This window comes from Nyctereutes procyonoides, unplaced genomic scaffold (assembly GCF_905146905.1).
Source record: "Nyctereutes procyonoides isolate TBG_1078 unplaced genomic scaffold, NYPRO_anot_genome, whole genome shotgun sequence".
NCBI classification, from domain to species: Eukaryota; Metazoa; Chordata; class Mammalia; order Carnivora; family Canidae; genus Nyctereutes; species Nyctereutes procyonoides.
The window spans coordinates 19736733-19761362 of record NW_026575122.1 but is presented as its reverse complement, the minus strand read 5'-3'; the positions used below and the strand labels follow the sequence as shown (position 1 = coordinate 19761362).

Below are 24630 nucleotides of genomic sequence, written 5' to 3'. Positions count from 1 at the left end.
CTTGCCTTCCCTCCCAGACACCTAGAAATCTCAGATGGGAGAAGATTATATTTTAAATAGTAGGGCTTACCTCAAAACTGTTGATATTGCTACCCAGCTCTATATCATAATCACCTCAACCAAAGAGGACAGGAAACTTCTGGTTGTTATGACCATGGAATCCAGATGTAGAATATGCCCAGTCATCAGGAAAATCTTACAATCTTGGCACAGTTTGAGGACAGAGAGAGAGCAACAGCCAATAGCTGAAGGGAGACTCTACAGTTTGGAATGTGCCACAGACTTCTAACCACAAAAGTTCTCTTTGCACTTCGACTGTGGTATCCCCCTGTGGTATAGGCCGTGGCCTCTGCTCTTCTCGGCAAGTCTCCCCCGGAAGCACATGACTTTCCCCAGGCATCTCTAGGCCACATCCATGTGAACGTCTGTGGCCTGGTTCATCACCTCCCACCAGGCTGATGTACAGTTTAGGCAAATCATTTTCTCATTTCTGAGAGAGGATGACAACAGGAGGTGTTCCCCAAAGTCCCTTCTACCTCTAAAACCCTTTGATTATATGACCCACTCTGAACTTCGTTCATTCAACTCATTCATTCATTCAACACTATTTATGGAATACCTCCTATTTCTTTGATTCTGTGACCCATTCTTAATTTCATTCATTCATGCATTTATTCAACAATATTTGACCACCTCCTACATACGAAGTACTGTTACATGCAAGAATGTATAAAAATGAATACAGAAGAGCCCATGACCTTTAAAAGCTCATAGTCAATAATGATATAGAGGAATAAGCAATTAGTGTAGCATGGGAGGTATTATGAGACCAATGGGAGCCAGTGGAGGGGATGCCTAACACTGCCCAGTAGTGGGACGATAGTAGGGGAGAAGAAAAAGCATGAAAGTCTTCCCTAAGAACTGAGTGCTAAGGGGATCCCTGGGTGGCGCAGCGGTTTGGCGCCTGCCTTTGGCCCAGGGCGCGATCCTGGAGACCCGGGATCGAGTCCCACGTCGGGCTCCCAGCGCATGGAGCCTGCTTCTCCCTCTGCCTGTGTCTCTGCCTCTCTCTCTCTGTGTGTGTGTGACTATCATAAATAAATACAATTTAAAAAAAAAGAGAGAAAAAAAAAAGAACTGAGTGCTAATGTATAGGTAGAAGGTAATGGGGGAAATCTGATGGCTCGACGACATCCCAGAATTAGAGAAAATGAATCTGCCAAAATAAGGAATACAAACATGGTGATCAGTAAAATAAATAATTCAGTATGAATGAAACAAGGGGTTTATAGCAGGGCAAAAGAAAGGAGTCTCAGATGATGAAGCACCTTCTCTCTTTTTTTTTTAGATTTTATTTATTTATTCATGAGAGACACACAGAGAGAGGCAGAGACACAGGCAGAGGGAGGACTTGAATCCCAGGACCCCAGGATCAAGAAAAAACATTTTTAGTACCAAAGGCAGATGCTCAACCACTGAGCCACCCAGGTGTCCCAAGGAAGTATCTTCTAGACTTTGCTAAGAAGAACAAACTTTATCCTTTGAGGGGATGTCTAAAACATCCTAAATAGAAACATGAGTGTTTTAGAAAGTCTACTGTGGTTGCAGTGTGAACACTGGGCTAAATAGAGGCCAGAGTAGGGGGGAGGGGACATGACACTGAGGCAAAAAGAAAAAAGAACCTATAAATCCTTAGAGGAGAAAAGAAGAGTATAAGCTACAGCAGTGGCAGGGCGTGGGCATGATGAATTCCAAGATATACTGGCAGTAGAGTCAACAGACCTGGCTAGCAGTTTGATGCGGGAGGAAGGGCAGAGAGCATGGTCTCTAGGATGGCACTCAGGTTTCTGTCTTGAGTGAGGGGGCTAATTCTTGGTGAGCACAGCAGCCCAGAGAGAGCACACAAGAAGCCCAGAAATACTCCCAGATTCCTAGGCCCAAAACCCTTGGCTATCAGTTGTAGGCAGCTATGCACTCTCCATGATGAGGCATGCTGGCCCATGGCACCCAGTAGAGTTCTCCTTCCCTAAGAGGGACACCAGGGAGTCACAGGGTAAGCATCAAGCATCTTCATAAACCAATGGTGTTATATATATAAACCAATAGTATATATACATATTGTGTGAGGAAGAAAAATATTAACTGCTAAGTTTATTTAAAACATTACTTTTATTTCAAAACCAACAGATACACAGCAAAATACATATTTGCATTCCCATTTGTAGACAGAACAAGAGACTTCAGAGAAATCTCATAGAAGCTGAGAAAACTTGTGAGCAAAAGATTTCCTGTCTTCAGGACTCTGCCTTTTGGGTTCTTCAGTGCAAATATTCATCAAGTCCTACATTTTAACATTATCAAGGAAAGTGGAAGAAAGACAACTGCCAAGACTTGCAATTCCATTGCTAAGTAGACAGCTTAGATAGTGGTTCTCAAAGTGTGGTCTGCAGACCCCTAGTGGTCTCGGAGACCCTTTTAAGTGTCCTCAAGATCAAAACTGTTTTCATAATAATTCTAAGATGGTATTTGCCCTTTTCACTCTATTGATATTTGCAATGATGATACAAAAGCAATGATGGGTAAAACGCTGGCACTTTAGCTCAAATCAAGGCAGTGACACCAAACCATACCAGTAATCACTGTACTCTTCACAGCGACAAACTCATAGTAAAATAGACACATACACCCCCAAAGTAAGTAACCCTGTCCATTTCACTTAAGGATGTCTTTGATGAAGCAACAGTAAAAATTATCCATTTTATTAAAGACTGAGCAAACATCTTTTTAATATGATATGTAATGAAATGTGTCCGTGAAGCACTTCTGCCATTACTGAAGTGTGATGGCTATCTCAAGGAAAAGTAAATCTGTGATTTAGTTGGCAGCTGAACTAGCCACTCTTTTCATGGAACATCACTTTTAATGAAATAACTGATGAACTATGGTCATTCAAATTTGGGTATCTAGCACACTATTTCTTGGAAATGAATGAAGTAAGGCTGATACTTTAAGGAAAAACTAACAGTATTTGTAACCAATGAGAAAATTCAAGCTGGCAGGCAAGATTTAAAATTTTAGAAAACCCCTATCCTACCCTGTGAACTTGACAGTCCCTCAAGACAAAGTGATTTGCATGCGTATGTTAGCAAGATGGAGAAACAAACCATATAACCATGGGGCATGGTGCGTCAGTATACTACCAGAGAGCAGAGACAGTGAGTGCTCCACAGCTACAAGCAGAGGTGTGGCCATAGCTCACAAAGATAACGGTCAAGTGAAAAACCAAGGTGCAGAATTCATGCCGTGTGCTACCATTTTTATAAATTCCAGAGATAAGCAAAACCAAATACGGTAAAGCTAGGGGAGCAATAAACAGAAAATAAAATTTAGAATAAGGGAACAATTAGCAGGAGAAGAGCACAGAAGTTCAATAGTATTGAAATGTGTTAGGTTGGACAGTAGGTTTACAGTTGTTTTACCATTACGCTTCATTATCTGTGTATAAATGTTAGATGTGTTGTTTTTTGTGAAGAGCACATACTTTATGACCTTCAAAGGAAGGCACTGCATTAGAGCTTTCCTTGCCAAGGAAAACCAAAGAGGTGAGGAAGGAGGTAGAGGCATGGTGCAAACCCTGGCTGAGGGTCTGCAGCCCTGGCCCCAGAGAAGCCCATCGCTGGCAGGTCTCTTCCAGAGACACCTTCAGGGCAGCATCCATGCCATTCATCTATTTGGGTTTTCAACAGCCCTCCCTATTTAAAAAACCCTCCCTATTTTTTTTTCCTTCAGGCAATCATCCTCCATCTCTTTTGTTATCACAGTGAAAAAAAAAACTACTACATTTCACAGTTGATTTTGTATTGTATCCAAACTACAAAATTTAGTAATCATAATCTCTTATCATCTGGACCAGCTCCTACTACATTTTTCCTACCTCCCATCCTTCCATCACCAATATAACCCTTCTGATTCAGCTAAGTTTCTTCTCTTAGTGTCTCCCACATACTTTTGGCTTATTTCAACCTCTTTTGGCTAATGCCATTTCTTCTGCTTAGAATGTTCTCTCCTCTCTTCTCAAGATCTAAATCCATCCCTTCCTCGAGGATGTTTGAAGTATTGCTTCTCTCCAAGAATCTTTTAGCCATCACTCTCACTCAGTTTCCTCGAACATTTACACATCTAATTCATATTACATTGTCTTGCACTTGTTAGCATATTGATTTGTGCTTATCTTCTGTGATTGTTTTGTGTCAACATTTGAAAGAACTGTCATCAGGGACTGCATTCTATACAATTTCTACCAGCCAGGTAAATGCTCATAACTTTTTCTTAATGAATGAGCACTCAGTAGGGACTACAGTTCTCTGGGGATCGTGTCCTCAGTGCGCCAATGTGACACCATGTAGGTTAACATATACCCTTACTGCCTGAAAAGGCTTTCAGTCCAGCCGAGTGAGGGATGTTTTCCTCTGCTGTAGGAACAGATCTCCCATTCTGTGACAGAAACCAAGCAAAGCAGCACTTGCTTTATAGAATTCTTTTTCATAATATTCAGTGATTTCAGAGTTCAACATGTCTCCTCCCATCGTGACCCTCTTTGCCTGAAGTCCTTAGAAAATCACCCCAGCCAGGTGTGGTTGAACCAGCTTCTTTGTAAACACAAGATCTTCAGTTTCATTTCTGCACAGTTGTATTTACTCAATAGTCCCTTATCTTAAAAAATCAGTTATTTTCCCTGTAACTTTTACCCTCTTGGTCCTGGTTTCTGTTTTCTGCTCAGCATTTCATAAATCTGTGAAAATACTTTTCAAGCCAAATTTTAATTATTTGTTTCCATCTTTTTCTCTGCCCCCTTGGCTCGAGCTCCTTGCAAGTAGAGACCATGCTCTATTCAACTCCACTGATCCCTAGTCCCTGGTACAGAAGCACTCAGTTGCTGCTGCTTGAATGAACGAATCAACAAATCAATCAATCAATCAACTATCAGTTATCAGACACAAACTACAAATTTAGGAGAAATGACAATTAAGATTAAGTTTACTCCCTTTATCACTTGACAGAACTTTATATATTTGAATGTAGTTACCAGGCATGACTCTTATCTCTCCTCACTCTCAGCTTCAAATTAAGCATTCCCAATGTCGCAATAATTAATTCCTCCTCTCATCATTTCAAGAGTCTAGCTGCTAGTTGCCTCCCTTCTGGTGCGTAGTCTGCCAATTTCCCCCCTTTAAGTCAGGACACCCAATCTGACGGTCCACGTACAGATGTGATCTAATCAGTTTACAAGTCCAGTGTTGCCACCCTTGTTCTGAATTCAGTACTTGCATTAACTCAGCCAACTCTGCTGAAATGCATCCATTTTTCGAATGAAGGCTGAATTTTAAATGTTGCTTATTATCTTTCTGCTTGTTACTATGAATGTGGTTATCTCTGAGGATGGAAGTTGGGAAAGGGAGCTTTCACATTTTGGTTTAAACATTTCTACATCGTTTACATTATTTACACTAAGCATGCACTATGTTTGCCATTAAAAGCCAATACAGACTTCTAAAAATAAAAGAATAAAAAAATTTAAAAAACTAAAAATCAAAAGAATAAGCAGAATTCATACCTGTGATTTCTACGGTTCAGTCTCAAGGAGTACACTTAAGTCATAGTTAAAATACTTGTACTTTTTTTTTTGTATACATTTTCTCACCTAACAGCAAGTATTTGAGTAGCCACTGGTGCATAGCACTTCTCTCTAAATATGATCTAGTGGTTTTGCCAACCCAAACCCCACTACTAGATCGTGACATTTCTCTCTTCCTAGCAATATCAGAAAGCAGCTCACTATAATTTGGTCCCTCTCTTTCTTAAGGGCAGATTAAAATCCAGAATGTTATTATTTGAGGTTTGCTTTCCCCTAGAAGGGAGAAATCATGTAGCACATTTCAGGAACATTTCCTGAAGCAGAGGGTGTCCCACACTTTGTTTCCTTCCAAATACAGCTGTGTTTCATGCTCTGGAGAGGACTGTTGGGTTAACAAGTAGGGCCAAACAAGCACAGATTAGAAGACAACTATAATTCTAGGCCATTACCCGAAAGCAGTGTTCTCCATATGGAGCACGTAATTCAGACCCCAGAAAGTGTCACTGCATGGGATTCTAATTCTCTTACCCTCCGCTGAGTCTAAGGTCAAGATAAATCTTTGAGGAAAAAAAATATTGTGGCACAAGTTCTCATGAATCATAGAGTAGCGTGCTCTATCCGCACCTAAGGGCTCCTCCTACAGCAGAGGGTTTGTGAAAGGAGCGCAGGTGGCCAAGACATGTCCTTCACGTATGGGGCCCCACGAAGGTTTTCCAGTCCTTCAAGATGCCGCAGGCCTTGGGAGACCAAAAGATGATCCAGCCCTTGATGGTGCTGACACTGGGGACCTCAGGCCAATATCTTCCTCTCCGTGGCTCAATTTCTACTTCCACCCAAGTGGTGGGAAAAGAAGTCCTTCCTGCCTGCTTACAGGCAGAGGATTTCAGGGAAAATGCTTTGTGAACAATAAAGTATCGTGTAAACAGAAGGTGGAGGTAATCCACTATTATCCGTTTTGCAAAATGGTGCTACTAAGCACTCAGAGGTTCAAACACTAGCCAAAGTCAAAAAGCTAGTTAGAAACCCTGGTGATCGTGATAGGAGAGGAGGACAGAAAACACTGGAGTCCTGCCCCCTGCCTAGTGCAAGTCCCTCCCTGAGCCTCTGGTTTCAACTTGGAGGAGTCAGAGTCAATGAGCTATTTCTAAGGTTTTAAAAGTCAAACAAATTATCGTCGATAAGCTGCCCAGGCTCAACATAACATGTCTTTATTTTTGGCTGAAGTGGCATCAGCCCAGCGTGGGAGTTCTGGTAAGTTCAGGGGTCCTCAACACTGGCTAGCCATTCAAATCACTCAGGGAGCTTTTTAAGAATGTCTACGCTCAGGATCCATTCTGAGCCATCAAATTTAAATTGCTGGGGGGGGGGGTCTATATTTTTTTAATCTCCCAGGTGATTCTAATATGCAGCCGGGGTTGAGAATCACTGGGCTGGCTAATGGTGATCAGAAACTTACAGGCAACAATAGTTGTCTGACTGATTACACAGCAGTTAGAGCAATCTTTCTGAGATCCTTAGTTGAAATGAATTTGCACCTCACACCTATTAATGTGGCTGGCATTATTAATATGGCCAGCATTTACTGTGTACATATGACATGCCAGACACGAGTCTACATACCAATATGTACGAACCCAGTTCATATACACCTACAACGTTAGCCCATTGTACAGATGTGAAAACAGGTGGACAAAACTGCACTAACCTGCCAAGGCCACGGCTAAAATGTGGTGCAGCCAGGACAGGAATCTGGTACCAGGATCTTAATCCCCACCCTATACTGCTTCTTAATACTGCCGTAGAATGTGGTTCACAATACCTTAGCCTCAATGATGAATGAAAAGATCACACAATGTTGGAAAATGCAGAACAGTTTTGAATCCAAATGCCTGCAGGGGCCAGGAGGTAATATCCATGAGGAGGGCGGGCAGGTGTATATGCAGACGGGGACATGGCAGCAGAGTGGTAGGAGCTGTGGCAGACTGATGAGCACATGCCCGGGCAAGGGAGACAGCCGCCACTGACTACAGCAGATTGCTGCCATGTGGGGAGGTGGGCCCCGTGCTGCTGGCTCTTCCAAGTTTTCAAAAGAAGCTAGAAATTTGGATTTTTATGGGAAACCACCCATTTCCAAATGCTGTCTCAAGTTTTTAAACATACTGTGTAGGGCAAAACACATCAGTACACCACTAGCTTGTAACCTCTGATATGATCTATTTCACACACACAACACAATACGCACACACCCCTGAACCCTTCATTTAAAATCTATTTAATATGTTCTCTTGGACTGGTTCTCAGCAATTAGAAGCAGCAGACCTTGCCTTTCCTTCTTTCGTACAAAATTTAAACTATTACCTAAATAACACATGGAAAAACCAATATAAATTTCCCCTGGGTAATTTTAATCAGTGGACTGACTGTTGAATAAATGAATAAATAAACATTTATTAAATACCTATTCTCTCATTTGAATCTCACTATAAATCTGTGGGCATGGATTTATTGTCCTCACTTTACAGTAAAACCCAGTCATAATTCATATGATTATTACACAGTTTAGATATAATTCAGGTCAAATCACAAACACAGAATATACTCCTTTAGTAAAAGTCTAAGTGTGATATTGTTGGTCTATGTTGGCCAAGTATTAGTCAAGCCCTATTTTAACAGCCTTAAAAAAGAATTTTACCGTATCATATTATTACTCATCACTCTAATGAAAGAGATGGGAAAAAAAGTTTAAACACAGAAATCACCAAAATGTCCTGGGTCAGAAATGCCCGTGGTCTCGCAATCTAAGCAAATGGAAACTTATTTCATATACATAGTAAGAGTTAATATTTCTGGAGTTCTATGGAGCAGGCTCTAATTAGGCATGGTTTTATGTGTATGTGTATTATTGTATTTATCAATATCCATACTTATCAACCAAGCCTTACAAGAATCTATGATATAGGAACTATTATCACTAGTGAAAGATGAAGAAAGCAAAGACAGGGAAGTTCAGTAATTTCCCCAAGGTCACACAGCAAGTGAGTGCCAGAGTCTGTACACTTAACCACTATGAAAGCATGTGTGTCTCTGTTTTCACTTAAGTCGTACCATATACAGTAGACACAGTGAAAAGAGGGCAAAATCACGTGATATTTTCTCCTCGTTACAAACAACAAAAGCTTTTTAAAATATACTGCCAGACAACCGAAGATGCCCCAGCACTATATAACTTCAGAAAAATCTATCACCCTCCACAAGTGCAGTAGCTTGTCTCAAAAGCTCAGATGGGTGAAGTGCTCCTGATCAATCATCCCCCCCCCCACCTTCTCTGGTCCACTTTGAAGGCCAACTTTTTCAGGGCACTCAAAACAACTCACCCTGGGATCCTCCTCTCTCACTGCTTGCCTTTTTTCCTCCACACCACACTTCTAATGGGGTCTAACCCCTTGTCTGATCCATGCAGAAATTATGTGTGTGTGTGTGTGTGTGTGAGAGAGAGAGAGAGAGAGAGAGAGAGAGAATAAGAGAGAGAGACAAAGTGAGAGAGAGAGAGAGAGGGATTATTTAAGGGTCTGCTTTTCAGGCTCAAGCTTCAGAGAAGGTCCATACATTTCTTCCTTGCTGATAAAACTTGGCTGAATTCGGACTTTCTTAAAAACAGAAGCAATGAGTATCTAAGTTTTAGTCAATTCAGAACTCTAGAGACAGAACTTTAGGGGTGGAGGTTGTTTTTTAATAAGAAGGGAATGGATGGCTGGAAACAATATCCTTTTTAGGCACACAGAATCTGCTGCATTTAATATAACCCTGGGTCAGTCTGTGAAAAGCAGAGTTGCTAAAGGCCACATGCTGATCTCAGACCGTGGGCGTGTATCACTGTACATTTTACAAAATTAGATACAGTGCAGCCTCTATGTGTGTGTGCCTGTGTGCGTGTGTGTATACACGCAGTGAAGCTGACTTTTAGAAAAAAAAAAAACACACACACAAGATGCACCCATGCAGCTAAAGATTAGTATCAAGCCAAAGTCTGATTTTAATTTATGAAACTACCTTGTAACTACAGCAATTCTATCCCAAAGGTGGGTCCTTGGGGAATGATAAGAGTCATCTGAGAGGCCCCTGCTTCAGCACCTAGTCATGCACTATTCTTCGATATCATAAAAATGTAATTTACAGATAGGACAGAAATACAAAACTTGCTCCTGCACAGAAGAGGGAAAGCAGCTAGTAACTTCAGCCCATAGAGTACTCTTGGCTATTTCTAAGGTCTGTACTTTGCACATTAGTTTCCTATAAAATATGACAGAAGACATTTCAGCAACCATGAACCATAAAGTATTTTGTACACTTGGCCCTAGATGGTATGAATTACTGAGCTACACCTTGCAAAGTAGGGAACAGAAACGAATACATCAGAAACAGGACACAGCATCTTCACTTATAACCTCTATCTCTAAAATGTGATTCTCGAGTACCTTAACTAAGCTAAAATACAGTAGTAATAAAGTCCAGGGGGGAAAACAAAACAAAACAAAAAACCACCGCATGTCTTACCATAATGAGGCTGGGTCTGGATTTCTTTGCAATAGGAGAAAACTCAGAATCTATTCCTTCCTCACAAAGCCCATGGTCTTGTAAAACCTTATGCTAAGAAGACTTTAACGCCCCCAAACGTCCTCTTTTGTAGGTCATACCATTATTATCTTGTTCTGCGATCGGTCTGATTAAATTATAGGAAATTACTAATACATCATTCAGAATGGAGAGATCCGTTCCCGGCCTGTTGTGTTTGTTTCAATCCTCCTGTCCTAATGTTTCAGCTGATACTTCGAAAAGGATGGAGGAGGGAGGGACAAAGGAACTTCACACAAGGAAAGCGAATGGGATACGTGAAACTATCCTGGGGTACACACTGCCCTTCAGCTCTCTCAGGTGGCACTGCTGACCAGTCACCGAAACCAAGGGAGCTTCTTTACACAGTAGCACCGCTTGTCACCCTTAAGTCCAAAGATACCACTTTGCGTGCAAGTGACCAGGGTTAGTTACACTGGGTGAGTTTTTCTCTTTTGTCAAACTGATTGATTCATCCAGACCCTGCCTGAATCCAAACGACTGGGACTACTAAATAAACTGGCTTACCAATCCAGCCATGCAGCATGCACCGCTAACCCAGTCTTCCCTACAGGACTATCTTGACATTAATAGGACTCCTTGTATTTTAAGCCACCTTTTGACCCCAAAAGAAGCTTGCCTGGTTGCTCCACCAACACAACGCTGTCCCTTGGGTGTTCCCACGGCTTCTCTCCATCTAATTTTATAAGCCTCGCAAGACAGAGATTTTCCACACCTCCCTTGGACCTCTCCTAATAGAGGCCATTCAAAGGCTCTAAAAACTCAAATGCACAGTCAGCCCTCACACTGACCGAAAGCTGTCCAATTTATACTTCTCCAGCATGATGTATTAACACTTTGTGCCAGAGACTTGTCAACTCGCACCAGCTGTGTCATCCCCAGAGCGAGATGGCAGCCCATAGATAAATTAAAAATCAATTTTTTTTATTAGAAACTATTTTGAAGCATTAGGAGGAATGTGATTTTGAACTATCTTCCTTCTTTTAACAGGAAAGTTCAGTGTACCCTACTTACTATATTAGGAATACACGGATTTCTTTTAGGAGAACAGATGAACATTATTGCCCAGTATCAACCTAGCCTGCTACAGGGTATTTCAGAATCGTTAGCTCTGCCTGACAGGAGCAGTGAAATATTTTATTGCCTCGGACTCAAAATGTTTCCCTGTGGTTCCTATCATAGGAGGATGTCCATCGCCACTGAAAAAATTAATAAGAGTAAGTAGGGAAAAGAGTTAAATCTTCTACCCTTCGTCTTCCAATAGATATATAAAGACAGGGAAAAATCTAAATATAAGGACCCCTGTTGCTTTCTTGTCATTTTTGCTTCCCGCATTTACTAGAAAGCAGGAGATGATTTTTAAAGTTTTGTTAATGAAGAACACAATAACCTGTTCTGGTCTTGACCCACAACTGAGTAAACAATGAAAATACTAGAATAGCAAAACAACTGTTCTATTAACTTTTCCTTTGTGCTCCCCCCTGGGAATAGGCATCAGGCAGATTTCCAATGATAAATATAATAGGATCTGAACTCATACATGTTCATGGGTTAGGTTGCAGCTAATGAGGAAATCTTAAAAGTGCTGATGATGCCAATGGTAAAAGGATTTACAGATGTAGCAAACATAGGGGAAAGCCCTTCCTGACCCTTTCCCTCCTCAGTTAGTGATCCCAAATGTAATGATGTTCATAAAGTGCTGAGCCCCAGGCCTGGTAAACAGACACAGTATCACTTTTCCCCTCTTCTTCTTTCTCAGACTGACAAACATTTTTAAGTCTTGCAGTTTGGGATTCTGCTACAGATAAGCACAATGTCTAGTGCAAAGGATCTCTAGGATTTTTTTTTAAGATTTTATTTTATTTACTCATGAGAGATACAGAGCGAGAGAGAGAGGCAGAGACACAGGCAGAGGGAGAAGCAGGCTCCATGCAGGGAGCCTGATGTGGGACTCGATCCCTGGTCTCTCTGATCACGCCGTGGGCTGCAGGCAGAGCTAAACCGCTGCGCCACCAGGGCTGCCCCTCTAGGATGTTTTTTTAAACATGGTACTGAACCTTGTTGATGGAAAGAACTTTTAGAAAAGAGCCTTCAACAGCAGCAGAATCATATTTAAGTCTCCAAATGATGACATTGCTGTAGTCTAAGAAATAAAGGCTTTACTTGGAGTAATAATTTTTAAAGCCACTTCTCAAAAATAGTTTAGGTTTAACACCTTTTGTTGGAGGTCACCTCCAAAAGCTAGTGCAAAACTTCTTTTTGATTTGGGGTCAGCGGAATCAGAACACAGCTCTATAGGATGGGCCATTTTCTTTTCCACATATATATGAGGCCCATGTTACACACACACACATACACACTCTCTTACTTCAGAGGCCCAGGAGAAATGACTATGTAGAATTTTAAATCAGAAATCTAACGCCTAGGTTAGTAGTGTCAGGTTAAAGGCTCACCCATCCCCAAAGCTAATTCGGTTCCGAACAATCCCTTGGGTTTCTCATGGAACAGAACGAGCTAGGAAACCTTAGCAGACCGAAACCTAGCCTGGGGAATTGCTGGAACTCCGTGCCAGGGGCTGAGGTACACCCCAGACTCCGTATCAGATAATACCAAGTGCTAGTCTGGATTTCCAGGACTGATCTATTCGAGGGTGAACTTCCAGGTTCCTTGATGTCTGCGCTGTAGAGTGGGAGGACTTTGTCCATCCACGCTGTGCCTGCCTAGTATTATATTTAATAACAGAAAAATTAGCTCCATACATAAAGTCTATTAGTAGCAATGGTTTATGAGGGGGTGAAGAGGCGGGGGGGGGTGGCTATGGGAAAGGAGAAAGCGTTCTGAAGTTTCAATAGATCCCGTTTTCACAAGTTTCTTTTGTGTAATCTAATTTGTATTCTACTTCTAATTTTAAATGTGTTTATAGCTTCTCTAGATTCTTACAGCTGTATCAGTAGTGGCTATTAGCCACTTTTGTGTTTACTCAGAAGGGTTCTTTGGTTTCAAAAGCAAGTTTCTCCACCTCATTCCTCCACCAACCTCCTCCCCCTGCCCCCAAAGCATACACCTCTCTCCTTTCCTTTGGGGTCAAGTTTAAAACCTAATGCTGTATAACTTCCTAAAACCCTGAGATGACTTCTATCAGGGCAGCCTTAATGCCCAAAGTCACTTTAACTTTATACAAAAAGGTTCTCCACCTTAAGGAAAAAAATCCCCCCCCCAAACACATACAAACAAATAAACAGTTTAGCATTAAAACTGGGATTTAAGACTACAATTATATCCTACATTAAACACTAATTTACACTAATTTTACCAAAGTCAATATTTATCACATCTCCCCACCTCTGCAAGTTTAAGACTCACTCAGCACTTAGGAAGCTTTGGGTTACTATGTCTGAATTGCAAAACACACCATTTGTCCAGAAACTGCTCTTAGTCCAAATGCAAACTGCTTACAAAACATGTGTAAACCATGCTTAGAACAGGCAGCCACATCCACAAAAATCCATTCAATGCAAAGGTAAGTGGAAAAGCTTTGCAAATTAGGCTTCCCTTTAAAAACTGGAGGGACATTTACCGCTTTTCCAAAAGGTAATTGCTTCTTAGTTCAGTAAAAGTGGCTTTATGTGACTGGAAGGAGTTGCTTTCTTTCTTTCTTTCTTTTTCTTTTTTTTTTTTTTTAAGTGAGTGGATAACAGTATTCAATTAGAGAACAGGGTGGGAGAGCCCACTCTTAAAATATAACTTAATCACCAGCCACCAGCAAGCAGGAGAGGCCCACCGAGCACACGAGCTAAAATGGAGCCTGAATTTCCTCCCAGGCTGAGGGTAGTCGCACGAGGTCAGGGTCAAGGTCACCAGCAGGGCAGGCTGCAGCTGCCCGAAAGCGCTACACACCACGGGAGGGAAGGCGTTCCATCTCCGTCAGAGCCGAAAACAGATAAATCCCTTCTCCTCTCCTACCCTCCCTCTAACCCCGCCAACGTTTTTTTTTTTTTTTTTTTTAAAGCAGGGGGAGAGGAGAAGAAAGGAGAATGACCAAATAACCTCACCGCCCTGGTTTTCGCACACAAGCTCATCAGCTCCCAAAGTTGCCATCTAAGGGCAAGTTCGCAGAGAACACTGAAGCCCATTTTGTCCGAGCAGGGCAAGCCTCCCCCGACCCCCCCAGGATTCCTGCCTCCGCTCCCTCCCCCGCCACACGCCCCCGAGAAGAGCTGGGAACTGGCCGGCCGGCCATGTGCACGCACACACTCTTCCACCAACTGCTGCGAGTTTTCTGTGAATCGCAGCGCGGAGCCTTCCAGCTCGCCCTCCCCGACTCCGCCGCCTGCTCTTCCCTCGCACAAAATTTCCCTACACACGCAGCCGCCTGCGAGTGATTTTATGCGCATATATATTACATATGTGATATTATCCTCAGAACCTCTAGCGGGCAGGCGAAGAAAGGACTGCACAGGGGCATTTTTTTTTTTTTTTTTTAAAGGAAGGGGAAAAAAAGCACAACCCAAGCCCTGTGCGTCGACTCCTGCGTACCGGGAAGGGGAAAGAAAGAGGAATGTTTGCGGAGCGGGCTGCCTGCAAGTGCCCTTGCTCGCCACTTCGGCCGCGGCCCGGGTGACACGGAGCCGCGGGGGCGCTCGGCCCGAGCAGCCCGCGCCCCCTGCGCGTCCCCCGGGCGGGCACAGCCGCGGATATTTCGCGAGGGGGAGATCGATCGCGCTGCCTGTCTGCAGCGGAAACGCACAAGCTCACACACAACCCGAGCCCGAGACACCATAACCTTAACCCTTCCCCCACCCTCCGTGAACTTCAGGTGACCGACCACGTCGGCCTGACACCCGGGCGGGCGGGCGCTCCGGCTCCGCTCCCGCCCCCAGCCCGGGTTTTGCAGGATCGAGCTCCGAGCAGCGCCAAACCGCCGGGAGAGGGGAGCAGAGCGGGGGGGGGGGGGGGGGGGGCGGGGGAGAGAGAAGAAATTGACCCTCGGTCTCCCCCGACCCCTCCCTCCGGCGCCTCCGGCGTCCCCTCCTCCCCGTCACCCCGCCCCGCGCCTTCTCCCCTGCCCCCTCCTCCCTGCATTCAAGGAGCCCGGCGGCCCCGGGGGATATTTTTAGTTGCTTCTTTCTCCTTCACTTTTAGCTTTAGCAGCATCTCGGAACACTCAAAGCGGAGAAAGATGGGGAGGGGGGGGAGCTGGAGAGGGAGTGGGGGAAAAGTTAAGAGTCTCGCAAAGAAAAGCCGGAGGGAGGGCGGAGAGGGACCGGGGGCGCGGGTGGAGGAGGGGAAGGGGACGGGGCCGTGCCGGCGGGCGTGTGTCTCCAGTTGGTGTCTGTGGCTGCAGCCGGGGAGGGCTGCGATGCACTTTAGTCCTGGACTCTGCTCAGGCTCGCAGGGGAGGGGGGTCTGAGCGCCCGAGTCTCGCCTGGCTCCGTCTGCTCCCACTGACCCCGCATTTTATTGCGGCCAGGAGCCCTGCTCCTCCCTCCCCTCGGCTCTGCAGGGACCTCGCGCGCCGCGAGCCGCCCTGCCTCCTGCCTCCTGCCTCCGCCTCGGCACAGCTCCCGCACCCCACATCCGCCCGCCGCGGCCCGGCCTCGCCCCCCGCCCGGCCGCCCCGCGCCCCCCGCGCCCCCCGCGCTCCGCCGCGCCCCCTCGCCCCGGCGCCGCGGGAGCAGCCGCCCGGCGGCGCGTGTGCACCGGCGTGTTTGTGTGCGGTGCCCCCCACACCCTCCCCAGCCGCTCCCGCCTCGCCCGCCCCCGACTCCCCTCCTCCGCCGCCGCCTCCTCCACCTCCGCCTCCTCCCGCTCCGCCGCCGCCGCCGCCGCCGCCGGCGGCTCGGGGCCCGACCAACCCCGGCGCAACCTTTAGCCGGAGACGGACCTCTCCCTGGATCCCGTGCCCGGCGGGAGGCCCGCGCCCTCGCCCCGGCACCCCCCGAACGCCATGTCACGGCCCCCGTCCTCCGCACGCCCCGACCCCGCACCCTCGGGCGCTGCGATCCACAAGGAAAAAAAAATTTTTTTTTTTAAGATTCCAACCTCTCCCACCTCCCCCCCTCACACACACTCCCCGATTAAAAAAAAAAAAAAAAACCGGCATCCACACTACTCCCCTCCTCCCGTCTCTTGCCCCCTCCCCCCAGCAACCCGGAGTGAGGAGGGGGAGGGGGAGGGAAAAGAGGGAAAAAGGCCCGATCGCAAGGAAAAAAAGAGGGAGGGTGAGAGAAAGAAAGAAAAAGAGAGAGAGAGAATAGAAAGGGCACGGGGCTGATCATCACCAACATGGCTGCCTCGGCATAGACCTAAACGAGGAGTAACCCGGGCTGTGTCTTTGTCGGTTTCACCTCTGTAACCCTAAACTAATGCAGAAAACAACGGACGAGGCTGCAGACGCGAAAGAGGAGAGGGAGGGCGACAAGATGGCACGAGAGGAGGTGGAGAAGGGATGACTTACGTGAGGGAAGGCGCTTGGGCTGCTCCTGCTTCCTCCTGGGCATTTTCCCCCTTTTCTCACATTCTCCTCCTTGGTTAATGTGAGATCAAATAAACCCCCGTGGGGGCAGAGAGGCAGACACTGGCAGGAGCGGGGAGGTAGTTGGGGGGCGGGCGGGCGGGCAGGGGGAAACCCCTTCTCTCCGGTGTGTGCAATGGGTTGAAGCTTGTTTCCTGGAGCCAGATGAGGGGTTCTCTTCTTTTCTTTCCTTTCTTTCTTTTTTTTTTTTTATGATCCTTTTTTTTTTTTTTTGAAATTTTTGGTCGTGCACCTGGCTTGTCCCCGAGCGTAATATTCTTCAATGGAAACGGATCTAATAGGTGTGAGTGTGTGTGTGTCCTGTGCTCGCGTGTGTGATGGGAGGTATAAATAAATGAGAGCCGGTGCGGCGGTGTCTATGGCCGCGCTGTGTCTCCGAGCCCCTAACACTAATGTCGGGATCAAAGGGCAGCGGCGGCGGCGGCACAGCTCACAGCTCGCTCGCTCGCTCTCTTTCTCGCTCTCTCTCTCCTCTCGCGCTCTCTCTCTCTCTCTCTCTCTGTCACACACACACTCACACATACACAGAGGCACAGACTGAGGGAAAGAGCGAGAGCTAGACACACACACACACACACGCACGCACACACACACACACACGCACACACACACACGCGCGCGCAGAGCAAAGAGGAAGGTGCCCTAAGGCTCCCAGGGCGGACTCAGCCTGGGATTTGCAGCCGCTCTGTCTGCAAAGAATGGGGGGCGCGCGTGCGGGGGTGGGATGGACTGCTGCGAATTTATCCCGCTATTCGCCAGATCTAGGTGGGGGGAAAAAGTTTTCCCCACTCTTTAAACAACGATGAGTTCATTACTCTTGCGGATTTTTCTTTTCTTTTCTTTTTTAAAGAAAATAGATGTCTCTCCTAACTTTCTTTTGTGTCCTCAAGTGCATTTTGTTCTGTATAAGAATTTTTCAGGCTTTTTCACGGTGACAATGGCTCTCTTACCCCATCACCTTAAGTGTGTGGAGGTTGCAGTTTCCCACACCCTCGTCCAAAAACGTTCTAAGAAAAAGAATTTTTTTTAAAAAAAAGATGAAAATAAAAAAAGATGGCATATGGTGATATCGATTCCGAGGTTGATGGAATAAGTGCCCAGTTTTGGAGTGTTTAGGGGAGTTAAAACTGAAACATGCTGCCGAAATGAAAATTACATCCCCTTGACGACGTGGGGGTGGGGGTGGGGGGTAAGATTCTCTCACCCCCATGGTTGATTAAACTGCTACATGATACTCCTACAGTGTGCAAAGAGAGATCTTGACTTCTGAATTGTATTTATTTATTTATTTATTTTGCTGCTGTGATGCAGGTAATGTGAAGCTTACCTAGTTTGCATTAGGAACCCAAATATAGCAGTTTTCATCAACTGATACATACTTTCATTACTTTACAAATCACACATCTTTCTTCAAAGAGACATAAAGGGGAAAGATAGAAAAGGATGGGTCTCACTCTAGCACAAAAGGTACTTGGTGAAAGAGGACTGTTCTCTTTGTAACTTGCAGTCATTTGGATAAAAGTTCACTCAGAGGTTGTTAATGATTTAAACTCCAAAACCTGCTACTATAATTGAAGTAAAAATGGTCTGAAGAAGAGTTGTTTCATAAAACTCTCTTTGTAAGAGGAAACTTTGAACTTAGCAGAATACATTATATGTCATGAGTCAGATGTAGCTAAAAAATAAAAAGGTGAATTATTTAACTACATCTTCCCTTTTTAGCTTTTTAAAAACTCTGACTCATCATCTTATTATGTTAAATATTTTCTTACCAATTTTAAAATAGACTTTTTCATCAAAGAAAGTGGAGGCATGGTTGAGATAGAGAATGATAAAATGACACTCTCCAAGCTTACATGGATAGCTAATGCCTCTCTGAGGTTCTAGCGCAATTCTCACAAGCTGCACTCTGTATTAACAACAGCCATGGTGGACAAATCCCTACATTCCCCTTAAAAATAACAATAAGGCTTTATATTACATATTTTTATTAGAGAAGCTTAAAGAGTGTTGTATCTCCCATAAGATGTTTTTCATTGATAATGAAATCTCAGGATGAAACCCACCCTGCCAACTCCCAGAAAGACCCAGCTTCCGCGTGTGATGCTATCCGAAGCAGGTTTTGAAACACCTGCTTGAATTCAATCTAAAACCAAAACAGAGAGCAGTCAAGTTTAAAATGGATCATCATTCTTTTTTTTAATACTTTATTTATTTATTCGAGAAACAAATAGAGAGAGAGGCTGAGACACAGGCAGAGGGAGAAGCAGGTTCCATGCAGGGAGCCCAACATGGGACTCGATCCTGGGTCTCTAAGATCACGCCCTGCCCTGAAGGCGGTGCTAAACCGCTGAGCCACCTGGGCTGTTGCGGAGCATTGTTCTTGAACCAATTCTTCCCTGAGTGTTAGCTTAAGTAAACTGGTTATCTAAGTTTTGCTGATTTGTAATGTAAAATGGACCTCAACTTACCGTGACTTTGACTATTGACAGTAGCATTGGACTTGAAATTAGTATATGAATGATAATAGGTCAGAACCCATCCATTCCAAGTAGACTCATTGCCTTGGGACTGTGCATGATCTTTAAACTTAAGACAGGGTAAACAAAACGGTCACGACACCCCACCACTGCCTGCTCTGAACCTTTGGCTAGGATTTGAAGGATGGTTACTCTGCATAGACTCATCACCAGTTTTCTGAATTGCTGTGACTCTTTACAATCCTTAGTACACTATGATCGAAAACACACTCTAGGCCTTTCCTGAAAGTAGACTACATTTCCTGTGACCTTTTAAAGGCATGCAGGCAAACACTGTCAACTTTTAATTGTAGAGGTATCCTATCAACAGCCAAAAACGTTTTTAATTGAATTTACTCATACCTCTACCACTCTCCAAAAATTATCTGAAGTAGTACACAACAATAGAAAATGGAAATAAGGACAGAACAATTTCTGCTTAAATCTCAGCTTGGTATCTGCCTGCTACAAAGCACTCTTCAAGGACACTGGCATCTCACCCTCAGTGGTGATATGTTCAGAGAACACAAACTAATTTTCACGTTAGACTAACCTACAATATTAGGATGATAAATGACTGGAAGTTCCTGCAATGGATTTCAAAATCAAATGAATAAATGATTTTGGGAATGAGTGCCTTTTGGATGCACATACTCATGAACTTTTAACCTCGATTATTGTTGACCATAGCCATTACACTGGAATATTCTATTTGATTCACCCCCCCCACAGTCCAAGCTTTTAAAATAATACTTTATCTTAATAATCATAGTAATCTCTCCTACCTCCAACTACATCACCTCTCAAATGTGAGATTAGAATAGATTTTCTCAAAATTATGCATTTTAAGAAGATGTTTCATAAATGCTCCCTCCCACAGGAGTAAATTCTGTCCTAGCCAAAGTATTCCTAAGTGGGTAGACAGAGGGAGCACATCCCGTAGAATGGTGTGTGGTCTCCTGAGGGGTCCTTGAGTATTTTCAAAATAATACTATGATATCATTTGCTTTTTTATCTGTGTTCACATTTATACAGATGATGCAGAAGCAATGGGAATAAAATGCTGGCACCTTAGCAGCTTGAATCAAGGCAAAGGCACCAAAATGTATTATAAGTCATTCTCCACCACCAAGCACTTAGAGGGAGAAAAAAAAAAAAGGAAGATTCATTTAAAAGTGTCCTTGATGGAACAGTAAAATTTACTAATTTTATTAAATTTCGACCCTTGAGTACAAGACTTTTAAACATTCTTTGTGACAAAAGGGTAGGTACATATAAAGTACTTCTGCTGCATACTGACTGACATACATCAATTGTCTCAAGGAAAATCACTTTTGGGACTGATATGGCTGCATTTTTCACAGAATATTATTTTTACTCAAAAAATGACTGATAGACAAACTGCAGTTATGCAAAGTTGGATATTTTGCAAAAAAAAAATGAATGAAGTGAGCCTGTGTCTTCAAGGAAAACGATGCATGGTATTTTTTGGCAATGATAATATCTGTACTTATAAGTGAAAATTAGAATTGTCAATAACTTGTATACATCATTGTGAGTATACAGCTTCCTAATACAGGCTTTTCTGATGACATCCATGGTGATATTAATGAATACGACCTTTATATATTGTGTCAACATTTTGGAGGAATGGCATAACTCAGTGAACCAATATTTTCCAAACGACCAGTACATGATGTTACAAATTTATGGTTAGTAAAAGATCCATTCAAAGTACAAGGTAAGGGGCGCCTGGGTGGCTCAGTCAGTTAAGCGTCTGCTCATGTCCTGATCTCAGGGTCCTGAGCCCCACGTCCAGCTCTCTGCTCCATGAGGAACCTGCTTCTCTTTCTCCCTCTGCCCCTCCCCCTGCTTGTGCTATCTCTCTCTCTCAAATAAACAAATAAAATCTTTAAAAAGAAAAAAGTACAAGGTAGGACAATGGATTTTAGTGTAAGATTATATAAAAAGTTCATCAATAACGGTTTCAGATTCCACAATATAAATAATTTTTAAGAAATTGCCACTCATCAAGTTTTGGTGTCATGCCAAAGAAGAATATCCACATTATCTGGAAAGATTATTAAAATACTCCTCCCTTCCTCTAACTGCATACCTGTACGAAGCTTGTTTATCTCCAAGACCAAGCTTCTTTGCTCTTTAACCAAAGCAACATATCACAACAGATTGAATGCAGAAGCAGTTATGAGAATCTAGCTCTCTTCTACTAAGCCAGACATTATAGAGATTTGCAGAAATCTAGAACAGGACTACTCTTCTCACTGAAATTTTATTTGGAAAAAATATATAGTTGTTTTTCATAAATATATGTTATATTGGGTTTATTATTGCTATTACATGTGAATTAATTATTTTCTAAATTCTGCAGGTGTAATGCACATTATAGTGAAAGTCAATAGACATTACGCACATAAACAAAACTTCTTTGGAGCTCTTGATCACTTTTAAGAGTATAAGTGAGTCCCTATTTCAAAGAGTTTGACAGCCACTGCCCTAGAACTTATTAAGATGCAGTAAAAGAACTCTGGGTGTTCCACTAGAGGCCTGGGAATCCAATTGCAAATATGTTTCAACTTCTCATAAAGTAAAACACACTTAGCTTCAGGAGCTGAGAGTTGGTTTTGCTTGCCCCAGGACTGGCTCCTCTAATGAGCTTCCTTATGAGACACAGAGAGGATGTACCAGACAGGGTTTCCCAGAGTAACAGAATCAATAGGATATATATATATATATATATATATATATATATATATACACACACACACACACATATATATGTGTATATATAAGAGAAGATTTATTATAGGAATCAGTTCATATGGTTATGGAGGCCAAGAAGTCCCATGATCTGCTGTTTGCAAGATGGAAAACCAGGAAGGCCAATGGTGCAATGCAGTCCGTGTCCAAAAGGGCTGCGAACCACAGGAGCCTATGTGTGAGCGCAAGAGAGGATGGATGTCCCAGCGCAATCAGAGAGAGCAAATTCGCCCTTCCTCCGACTTTGTTCTATTGGAGCCCTCAGCATTAGGTAATGTCCACCACTGGTGAGGCGGATCTTTACTCAGTCTATTGATTCAAATGGTAAACTCTTGTGGAGAAACCCTCACAGACACACCCAGGAATAATGGTTTACCGGCTCTCTGGCCATCCCTTAGCATGGTCCAGTTGACACATAAAATCAACCATCTCAGAGGAGAAGTAGGGTTCAACAAGTCCTATTGGAATATGTCCATCCATGTGAAGAAGGTGGTTACTCTGAACACAGGGTCCTTTAGGAAAGTGAAACCACCAAGAGTCTCTCTCTCTTTCCCAGGGCCTGAGCTATCTGCCTCAGGATACTTTTTACCCCCAAAGTGCTCCATATTTGACATTTTAAACAATTAGTGCCTGTCCCAAAGCAGAGAAATGGGTCTGGCGTCTCTCCCGGCCTGGACCTCACGTACTGTAAATCAGTATCTGGTGACGATGACCAGCCGTCATTTACAGAGAGACAGACATTTGGTGTAATCTGTACTTGTGTTCTTACGAGGCCAGGGCCCGGCCGGGATCAGCAAGTTTTATCACAATTTGGATAAACCACGCTTTCAGAAGCATATGACCTGACAGAGAACCTGGCACAGGAAACACTTCTGAGCATTTTGGGTGTCTTTCATCCCAATTCACGTACTTGGGATCTTTCCCTTAAACATCTTACCAATTGTTTTTCAACTCTGCACCATCTCCGAGTACAAGTCATATTTAGATTAAGTAAATCCCTGCTCCCTGTGATCTGTGTTTCTCTCACCTGGTCCATCCTGTCAGCTTTAATGATTGGGTCGTCCAGTCCTTCCTATTCTTTCCAAACTTGAACCCCAATTGGAACTAAAGCTCTTGTCTCTAAAGCCTTATTTGCTGGGATTCTTAGCATCTCTATCAATTTGGCTGCCCTGGACCCTTTTTTATCTACATGGATGAAAACTCCCCTAAGCAGCTGCTCTCCACCTTCACTTATTTTTCCAACTGAAATGTCTGCTTGCTTAATGTACTTCTTTGCTGCCTGACCCAATCACCTTCCGACCTGCCTCAAATCATGCTGCTGTCTCCTTGCAAGTCCCCTCATGCATTGTGGCTTTTCTCTCAGCCCCTCTCTCTGGCTGTGATGAGCTCTGATTTTGTTTCTCTACAAGGTCGATCTTTCCCTTTGTCTATGCTGTTCCCCATCCCCTTCACCCACTATAGGGCACCCACTGGGACATCTTGGCAAGGCTGTTAACCCAACCCATAAGTCAAGCAACTTTTGACCACAGCATTGTGTGGCATAATGCCAACAGAACATCAAAAAGCAAAACTGTAACAAACACCAAGTATCACAATTTTTGGTAACCAGCAAATAAAATGGGAACAGAAGGTAATCCAAAAGCTTCCTGTGTGTTTCCCTTGTATACTCTTTCCTCTGTGATTCCTATCTCTTCCATCTGTAGTCATGCCAGTCGGCCTCTATCCATTTTTTGCCAGATTTTATGTGGTTTGATATCTCACAGAAGATACCACCAAGTTCCCTTGATCTCCAAATGTGTCTTTTCAGTGTTTGAAGGGTTGGCTATACCTTTGTATCAGATTAAAAGTCCTTTCATATACAACAGCACAAGATAATGCCACAGGAGTTAGCTAATAAGCTCCCTCTCTTCCATCATTTACTCACATATTTTAATATTTTTAATAAGGAGGAAAAATTAGAGCCTCAGATTAAAATCTCAGAACTTTATGGCCAAGAGGTGCCTAGCAGATCCCATGGTTTAACTCTGGTATTTTAGAGATGAGGAACTGGAGGGACTGACCTGTTGGATGCTGCTGCTAGCTGACTGAGCTCCAACTAGTGACTGTTTGCTATTTCAGAAAACTAGAGCTCAAACATAGAATTATGTGAAAGCATCTTTATGCATCCTAATGGATTTAAACAAACCAAGTTTGCAAACTAGGACTTAGAAGCATTTGATATAACAACATGAAAAATTAGGGAATTTAAATATTGTACGTGGTAAATTCAGCATTGATTTGATATTAATTAGTTTCTGGAAGGTTCTTTTAAATGTGAACAAAGGGTAACTATGAGGGCTAGAAAGAAACTTAAAAATTACCAAAAAAATTTCACATGCCATAAAAATAAACTACATTGATAATATAGACACTATTTTAAAAATGATTTTATTTTTTTTATTTTTTAAAGTTTTTATTTATTTATTCATGAGAGACACACACATACAAACACACACACAGAGAGAGAGAGAGAGAGAGAGAGAGAGAGAGAA

General features: G+C 43.5%; 1 protein-coding gene across 3 annotated transcripts in view; it reads right to left on the bottom strand.

The window, feature by feature from the left end:
• ZNF827 (zinc finger protein 827) overlaps positions 1–17220 on the bottom strand; it is a 168570-nt gene extending 151350 nt beyond the window's left edge. For all 3 annotated transcript variants that reach the window (XM_055336373.1, XM_055336375.1, XM_055336374.1), the window contains exon 1: positions 16725–17220. In XM_055336373.1, coding sequence (XP_055192348.1) covers positions 16725–16767 — 43 coding nt within the window. In that variant the 5' untranslated portion in view covers positions 16768–17220. The remainder of the gene's footprint in view (positions 1–16724) is intronic.
• Positions 17221–24630: the final 7410 nt, after the last annotated feature.